At 40.9% G+C, this 9,329-nt stretch overlaps 1 protein-coding gene across 1 annotated transcript; it reads right to left on the minus strand.

The window, feature by feature from the left end:
• Window positions 1-6,616: 6,616 nt before the first annotated feature.
• On the minus strand, window positions 6,617-8,362 carry kcna10a (potassium voltage-gated channel, shaker-related subfamily, member 10a; the record flags this gene model as incomplete). The annotated part of the gene is made up of 1 exon (XM_083974614.1): window positions 6,617-8,362. One exon carries the CDS (start codon window positions 8,360-8,362, stop codon window positions 6,617-6,619), a length of 1,746 nt encoding a protein of 581 aa, XP_083830740.1.
• Between the last annotated feature and the right edge of the window lie 967 nt (window positions 8,363-9,329).

Here is a 9,329-nt window from a genome sequence, read left to right on the forward strand (position 1 = left end):
GCAGTGGCTCGGGACCATGGAGGCTCGGGGTGAACGGGACGAACGGGGCTAGCCGGCGAGCTAACGTGTTAGCCGCCGAGCTAACGCTATCAGGGTAGCGGAGATTCGTGTGCTGACGGCAGCGGCCCCAGCACATTTCCCTCACTGCTCAGTGTGTATCCGAGACATTCAGATAAGAGCTGGACTCAGACTCCAGCTCAAGCGTCTAGCTGAAACCCGTAGCTGCTCGGGTACGATGTGACAGTTAGCAGTAGCATCAGCATAGTTGGCCGGCCGGTAGGCCATTTGATTTACAGTTGAAACTTGACGAAGCTCAGCAAGCGGGCGGGGCTTTGGTGCCTGCAGCAGACTTCCAGAGCTGTGAGAACTGCCTCATTTAGTCATGATTTTAAAACCTAATTTCACCTACTAAACAAATTTTTCTAGCATCCAAAATTGGCAGGATGGTTAATAGGACATATGTCTGGGATGTGATTAACTCAGAAGATGAATCCAGTGTCACTTTTGAGGGACTTTGCCCATACGCACTCAGCATGACGACAAGAGGAGGGAGGCCCCAGCTTCAGCAGTGTGCCAGTTCTTTTCTTGGTGTCACACAAACTCTCTCGCTCCGTCCTTTGCCTGTTGTAGCCTCCTTGTGTCTGTTTTCTCACTCTGTTGTGGAACTTTCCGTCAAAGCATCTTGTTAATGATGGAGCACTCCTAATGCATCTTTAACTGCTTGACAGGGATCTTCCACTGTGCAGTTTCAGCCTTGTGACCACACAATCTCATACAAAAGTCAACAGTTAATTTGCACCCCATTAAAAAAAGAGTTAGCGCAGTAAAGAAACTGCTTTGTAGGGCGGAACAGGCTAAATCTGCATTTATATAATGTGTTAATTTATTTGGTTGTGTACCGTGTAGCCTAGCATATGCGTTTATGGGGCTTTGTAAAACCAGTGGTTTAATCTTATGTCGTCCCAGCAGATTAACTTGGACCACTGCATGGAAAAGATAACACTCATGCTGTCGTCTCTACTACAAACAGGATCATGCATGTTTTTTGCACCTGCACCAGTCTATGACCCACACTCACTATGACTGCTGCTCTTTATCTCATTATGTGCTTAAATTCCAATGTGTCCCTGGCATATTTATATGTGTGGGTGTGCTGTGTGCATATAGCACAGTGGCGGATTCAGTGTAGGTACTGTACTACATATATGTATTTAACCTTTATTTTATATATTTATATATACTGTACATATTGATGTGTACTGTAGTAATTGTGTGGGGAGAATTTTGGGGTGAGTGTGTGAAACTAAGACATCAGTGTTCTCTATGTCTCTGTATGTTGTGAATTAGATATCCCCAGATATTAAAGGGACAACAAGGAGTTGTATTTGGTTATAAAAAAAGTCTCATATTAATGTGGATGAATCTACGTTACCCACACTTGTTAACGGCTCCATTTTCGATAAATATATTGTTTCGTCTCTATCGTTATTTTGTTATTATTATTAGTAGTGGAAATGCTGGGCGAGCTGACCAGCGTTTCCTTACTTTCGGTTTTGCGGACGCTGCCTGGCGGGTCATGGGAATAACGCCGCCGAATCGCCGTTTATGGTCGGAACTACAACGGTATCTGATCATCTTCGAACCTCTGACTTTCATTCTTGATCAATGAAAACATTCTTGGCAAGATGTCCGTCTTGCGCCGGTCCAAGAATTTCACCGTGCGCGCAGACGCTCATGGGAAATGTAGTGTGAAGACACTTTGCTTTCCAAAACTCCTTGTTGTCCCTTTAAACCTTATTTATTTACACAACAAATACTTAAAGAAATCTCGGCGTCACTGTAACTGAGTCACTATCACAATTACAATTTTGATGAGGTATCTTGTGACTGGAATACAAGTTCAGTGATCTACCCAACCTTGTAAAGGATGCTGTCGGATTGACTGGCTGTGGTTAAAACCCTGAAGCAGGGCATGAGAATATGAGACACACACCGCACACAAACACCCATTCTGGATAAATCACGAGACAGACACTCAAGGATTAATAGCAAAAGCTGTTTTAGTCCTGGCTGATGTCATGGATGATATTTGGATTTAACCTTTGGGATGGGAATGTCCTTTTCATATTTGAGTTACAATCCATGGAAATCACGCATGTTTGTTTGTACTCAAAGTCCAGCTGTTATTGCCAGCTTATAAACCTGGATCAAGATCACAGGCAACAATGCTTTATTGGATAAGGGCATTGTCTAAATTAAACTTTATTATTATTAACTTAATTTGTTCAGATATTAAAGCAGATATCAGCTTCACGGCCGTTTCGGCTAATGCTGCGTTCAAGGCAGGCTTTTGAAACCGTAAGTTACAGCTTCAAGTCACAACTACGACTTGGTAGCGTTCCAGGTAACCCGTAGCTCGTGTTTTTACCATCCTGTTGTCTGTGAAAGTTCCCTATAACGGCCACTCGTAACTTCCGACCCGTGAACTCGTACCAGATCGAACTGGTATGACTTAACAGGAAGGAAAAACACAAAGTACGAGTTTCTTTGAACGCACCATGAGTTAGCAGCCCCCGCCCTTGTCAGGCATCAATTGGTCCTCGTGCTACGTCACCACATTCACGCGCATCCCTTGGCTGCACACACAGCCCTTCATGCCGTTCTCTCTCCTCATTGGATAACACTTGTATCCCACAAGGAAAATTTTCTCCTCGGGTTACAGCAGAGCAGAGTGACGGAGAGACTCGTGTTTAGGCTGAAATACTTCATGTAAGTGATTGCTGACGGAAAATAGGACTATTTAGGACTTATATTAACAAAAACATTCCACTGATATCTGCTTTAAATATATGACTTAGGTGTAAAGCTATTGGAAAATTTACCACACTTTGTTTTCCTCTACACAAATTGCAATTGCTGCACCACTCTAAAAGATCAGTTTGCTTTACATTTGGGGGGTGTTTTTGTATGTGTGTTTTTGTATTTGTTTGTCTGGTAGTTACCACATGTAACCTACTTCCCTATGTTTGTAAGCTATCTGTGTGGCTGACAGTGCATTACCAGAGACCAGGTAGCGTGGGAACTCTCAGATCTCATCTCCTTCCAAGTGACATTCATCCCTCCTTTCTCACTTTCCATCCACGGCTCTGTTTTCACTCTTTGTCCTTGGATGTCCCTCGTTCCTTACGGACGTAATCTGGGTCATACATCCATTCATAGTTTAGGGTTCCTGTTGTCAGGTTGGAGGAAATGCAACCAGTTTTACTACCTCAGTTGGAAAACAATTTGTGCAGCAATAGTTGTCAAATCTCACTCATCAGCTCTCTGTGAGACTGAAATGTTGTGAGTTAGTTTCATTGTCCCCAACTCTGCATAATAACACAAATTGTGAGGTGACACAGAACAAAATTCAGCTTTGAAGTCCTTGTGAGTACAACTCAATCTACATTGCTAATGAGACACTTCTTGCAAATCAGTGGCTGTTATGAAAGTTTTATTGTAAACACCCTGCAAGTCTAATCTCTTGCTTAATTTTTTATCTTCAGCACGAAGGAAAAACATTTCCCCACGATATCGCAATAATACAGTCATATTTACAGTATTTCACATATCAGTTTTAAAATTTTTCTTATGGCATTCATAGCCACAAATGTTATTGAGCCACTTGCAGAGTGAATCACTGAAACAATATGCTAAAGAAATGATTATACATATAATTGCTTGGCTTTTAAAATATGATTTCTGCATGATAATCTATTCTAATTACATCCAGAAACGTATCTATGCAGTTTTAATCAGTTATGTGTCATATTAATTTGCTCATGATTTAGAGTCATTTTTTCATCATGAAGTAGCATCAAGACATTTATATCCAAAAATGGTTAGTAAGTTGAATTATTATTATAACCAACACATAAAAATGTACCATATGAATGTTTTTGCAACACTATTCTCCTTACCTAATTGTTGTGTATGGCATATAAGTAGCAGTACCCATATTACTGCTGTAGTCACTGAACATTGTGACAGAAACATACAGTCAGTGTCTTCTACTTTGCCCACCAGCTACCTCATATGAATATGCAAGCCCCTTTTTTTCCCCTCCTCGTTAATTGGTATGAAGAAATTAGACTCACTTCTTACACCATAAAGTGTCTGTTGTTGTTTCACATTGCATCACCCTTGAATGGGAACAAATGCATATTTTAGGATCCCGTTGGTGAGTGTAAGATCTTTAACATTTTTCTAACAGTATCATGGAGGATTCCTACACAGTTTATCCTTTCAAGTATTTAATGAATTTATGCTTTCTGGAGCCTTCCTGGCCTGAGACAAGGTGTTGAGGTGAGCCCAGAGAGAAGGGTATCAAGTGATGGTAGGCAACATTAATAGCTCACAGACTACTCCATGTCAACCAGACTCTGGCATCCTGTTGTTGTCTGGAAGGCTTCCAGTGATTCAGTTGCAGCACTTGCCTTGTGACCTCTATCTTTGTGTGTATATGTGTGTATGTGTGTGTGGCACTAACATTACAGTGAAAGCAGAGACAGGTTACTGAAAGTAATGATGAAATCTTATATAACATGTGGGATATTTTCTTCCCTGAAGGGGAACACCGATGGTGATAAGGAGAAAGTACAAGTCAAACTCCTTCTTTCTATCTCACCCTGTATGTCTCCTACATGCACACACTTGTGTGCACACAAACACACAACCTAGAAACGCACCAGAGCACACAAAACATGAGAAGAAGACATGATTTAAAATCTTAGAATATATTGCACCCACATACTGAAATGTCATCATACATCCACATACAGTGTAATGGTCTTGGTGTATGAAATTCTCATTTGCTGTAGCGACAACGACACAGGCCAGCTGATTGTATCATAAAAACTGACATGCTCTATAAACACTATTATTACCACAGTCCCTTTTTCAGCTGGTTGTCAAACACAGAAAATACATATAGATGCCTTTAATATTCATTTGAAGCTTTAGTTTGAGATCATATTGTATTCCAAGAATATTGACTTACTTTCCAAGATTTTTGTTGCAATCAGAATATTCTTATGAAAGAAATACTCACATTGCACTGTTACAACACAATTTTTTTGTCATTCCAGCAAAATAAGACAGATCATGGGACATTTTGGTCTAATATCCCCTGGCTCTGCAACAGTTCCCTTTTTATCCCCTGAATTAAGAAATTATCTTTGGCTTCTTCTTGCTCCCTTTCCCTGTATGTGTGTGTTTTTTTAAAAGGATTTTCCGATAATGGTATAATTGAAAGTTTTACTTCCTCATTAAAATGTCCACTAAGGAATAATGGTGATGGTTATATAGCATGACATCCAAATTTTGAAGCATAGAATCTGCAATACAACATTTAGCTATGGTCAGAATGCATTTCTTTGTTTGACAACATTTTAGAAAATAACTCAAACACACAAACAAATACTAGAATGGAGAAAGTTGCTGTTTTCTACATGTTCAACCACGCTGAAATTAAAAATACGGACCATTTATCCTTAATGAACATGTGTTGCAGTAAGATTATGTATAGCGAATTCAACATAATCACAAATACATAATTTAAGGCACTCCATTATAATATATAGTGTGGACTCAGTTGGACTACTGTTAGGATTCTTAACCATGTTACTTATCAGAGATAATGGATAGATATAATAGGATTGCAATATATTTTGGAATTGATAAATACTGCAGGGCTGTAATCTACAAACATTTACACAAGTTAACATTTAGACAAAACTTTTTGGTAGTGTTTTGGTAGTTTTTTGTCTTTTCAACAATCTTGGTCAAATTTTTATGTAGAATTGGCCATTATCCTTGTCACTTATTATTTTTGCACAAATCAAATACAGATGGCAGCAGCATCTGCTGGGCACCACAGAACATTCCCCTCAACTGTTTTGAAGACGAGAGATAAAGGCAAAATGTATTGTTCAGTATAAACATTACCTTCAGTATTGCATGGGTTAGGATTGTGAACACATGATGGGTGACTCGCCTTTCCATAACAAGATTCGTTTGTTTTTCCAGGAGCAGAACTTAGAATTGGCCCTTTAGTGAAGTTATCACATAATAAATCGTAAACATTTTGGCTTGTGTCATTTATCTAAGTCTAAGTTTCTCCCTCTCCCCCCTCCTTGTGCCCAAAATCTCACTAGTAATAGTAACACGTTTATGTGCAAAATATCATAAGCATTGGGATTAATGGCCAATGAAAATAGGACCAAAATTATAAAAACTTTAAAAGTACATATAGTGCTGCATTACGAGAATGTTGGTTTGTTCTGATTCTATACAACTAAAAGAAAGAATACGACCTTGGAACATAAAATCCTGAACACAACTATAGTTAATTCTTCTGCTTGTCTCTTATTTTGAACATGTCATTTCCATAGTAGACACTAAAGAGGTAAGTATGGTATGTCCTGTATATCATTATAAAACACATTTAGTATCAGTAGGTACAAACAAAATGTCCCATTTAACCATATTTGAAGAAAATCACAATGTTTTTTTCCTTTATATCCCCTTCCTTCTTCTGCTTTGTGGCAAAGTTCTCCTTAATTGTGTCCATCTCCAGTTATATCATTTTGTTACTCTGCCAGATGCCATTAGCTATATTGAGTGAGGTGGTGCTACCTTGTTTGTTACTTGTTTCAGCCTTCATGGCTTCCTCAAGAGCATCTGCCAAGGGCAACTTATCCTCTGCTTCTGTCTCTCTATGGTAGAAGTAGTTAAAGTTGGAAACAATAACAGGAACAGGCAAAGCAATGGTCAGTACACCTGCGATGGCACACAAGGTGCCCACCATCTTGCCCCCCATGGTAATGGGACACATGTCCCCATAGCCTACAGTGGTCATGGTAACCACAGCCCACCAGAAGCCATCAGGGATGCTGACAAACTGTGTGTTAGGTTCGTCTACTTCAGCAAAGTAGATAGCACTGGAGAAGAGGATGACTCCAATGAACAGGAAGAAGATAAGCAAGCCAAGCTCACGCATACTGGCCTTCAGAGTCTGACCTAGGATCTGCAGCCCCTTCGAGTGGCGTGAGAGTTTGAAAATACGAAACACTCTTACAAGGCGGATGATACGGAGAATGGCCAAAGACATGTTCTGTCCTGAACTCTCTTCTGGTGTTGTGACCAATTCTGTAACCACAGTAACAAAATATGGGATGATGGATATAATGTCAATGATGTTCATGAGGTTGTGGAAAAATTCCTTTTTGCTAGGACAGACCAAAAATCGCACACACAGCTCAAAGAAGAACCAAGCAATGCAGGCAGTCTCAATGATGAAGAAGGGGTCAGAGAAAGTTGTGGGCTTTGCATTTGGTGGAGCCACAGAAGAGTAACCACTGGTTTGGTTGAATGATTGTACAGGTGTGGGCACGACTGGGTCAGAGTCATCTCTGAATTCTGGAAGAGTTTCCATGCAGAAAATAATGATGGATATGACAATAACAAAAACTGACACCAGTGCTACACCCCGGGCTGCATTAGAACTCTCTGGGTATTCAAACAGCAGCCAGAATTGCCTATACATATCATTAGTTGGTAGTGGGATCTCAACATCCTTTATGAACCCTTCATCTTCTCTGAATTGCTCCATGGCCTCAGTTCCAAGCTCATAGAACACAATTTCATCTGCAAACACATCAAGGGGAACATTAGCAGGTCTTCTAACCTTACCCCCTGACTGGTAGTAATACAAGATCCCATCAAAGCTTGGTCGGTTTCGATCAAAGAAGTATTCGTTCCTCATTGGATCAAAGTAGTCCATCCTCTTCAAAGGGTCTCCTAGCAGAGTGTCAGGAAACTGGTCCAGTGTTTTGAGCTGTGTCTCAAATCGAAGGCCGGCAATGTTGATGATGACTTTCTGATCTCCATCATCCAACCCTCGTTTATCAACGAACAGATCCTCGCAACATTCCTTAGCAAGCCGACTGAAGATTGTTTCACTCTCCTTTGTGCCCTCACTGCTCAGGAGCAATTTCCAGTTGGAGATCATGCTGGCACAGCTACTTCTTCCCTGTCTGGTTGGAGTTGGCATTGTTGGAGACTGGGGTACTCCTAGTGTCTGTGTCTGTGGAATGGGTGACGATGAAGTAGATTCCCAGATACAAGAGGGCACAGGACTAAGGTGGGAAGGCGAAGAGGCAGTTTGACGGGCTGGCAGAACGTAGTTGCTGCCGGGGCTGTTGTGCTCGAGGGGCAGATCCACCGTAAGAGCTGTGGTCTCATCGGCATACGTGTCCACCTCATCCCCAAGGCTGACGTCAAGGTCATCCAGACTCTCAAAGTCTACCAGGGCCACCTCCATGGCTGCAGTCCAGCCAGTGCAAAGCCTTGGGACCCCAGGATAAGACAAGTCAGAAACACACAGATGGACAGATTGGAAGCTCAGTCACTGGATTTGGCAGCAGAGTGTCAGCCTCCGGCAGTACTTTCAGTGACAGGAAAAACTGACAGCCCCCTCTGTTCTTTTCCCCTTGGACACCTGTAGAGTGAAAGACAGAGAGGAAAGGAGAGGCAGGGGTAATTGTGTTAATTGTCATCAGGTGACAGGATTATGACGTCTGAAAGCACAAGTTCTATCATGACTCCTTGTTTCTTAGATACTCTCCCTGTGGATACCAACAGCAACAGAAAGATGAGTGACAAAAGGAGAAAGAGAAATGAGGGCAAAAAGAGGGGGAAGAGGTTAAAATAACTGTAGTATGGGAAGACAGTGTCAATGGTAGGAGATTATTTGAAAAACGTAGAAGTAAGGTTCTTTGAACAGTGTTATTTTAAAGCACAAACAAAACAAGAACAAACAAAAAAAAGCTGCTAAGCATATGAATGTATAGCTAAGTATGGCTAATGGAAGGCTTCTTTGTTAAATGACTGTTTAGATAACTGTGTTTACTCTTGGGCATAAATGCACCTTTAACTAATAATTTATCATACACTGAATATCACTTCACATTCATTGGCCTCTTTCTCACCCATACAGTATTACACCCTGTACTGACTACACTGCACACTTTATGAGGAAAGGACACCATAGAGATGTGCATACATTAATGCATAATTAATTAACTGACTGTGCTGTGGTAGCAACTTCCCCCAAACCTCACATACAAACAGTGGTGCACCCCTTAATTTCCTCCAGCCTCGAGATTTGCATTATAAATTTGCAAAACCTTTAATCAGCATAAAGTTAACATCAAATAGTGTTACCCCCCCCCCCTCTCTCTCTGTCTGTGTGTGTGTGTGCCCACATTGTGCTTATACTATTCTTGTTT

The sequence above is a fragment of the Trachurus trachurus genome (assembly GCF_905171665.1).
Source record: "Trachurus trachurus genome assembly, chromosome: 7".
Classification (NCBI taxonomy): Eukaryota; Metazoa; Chordata; class Actinopteri; order Carangiformes; family Carangidae; genus Trachurus; species Trachurus trachurus.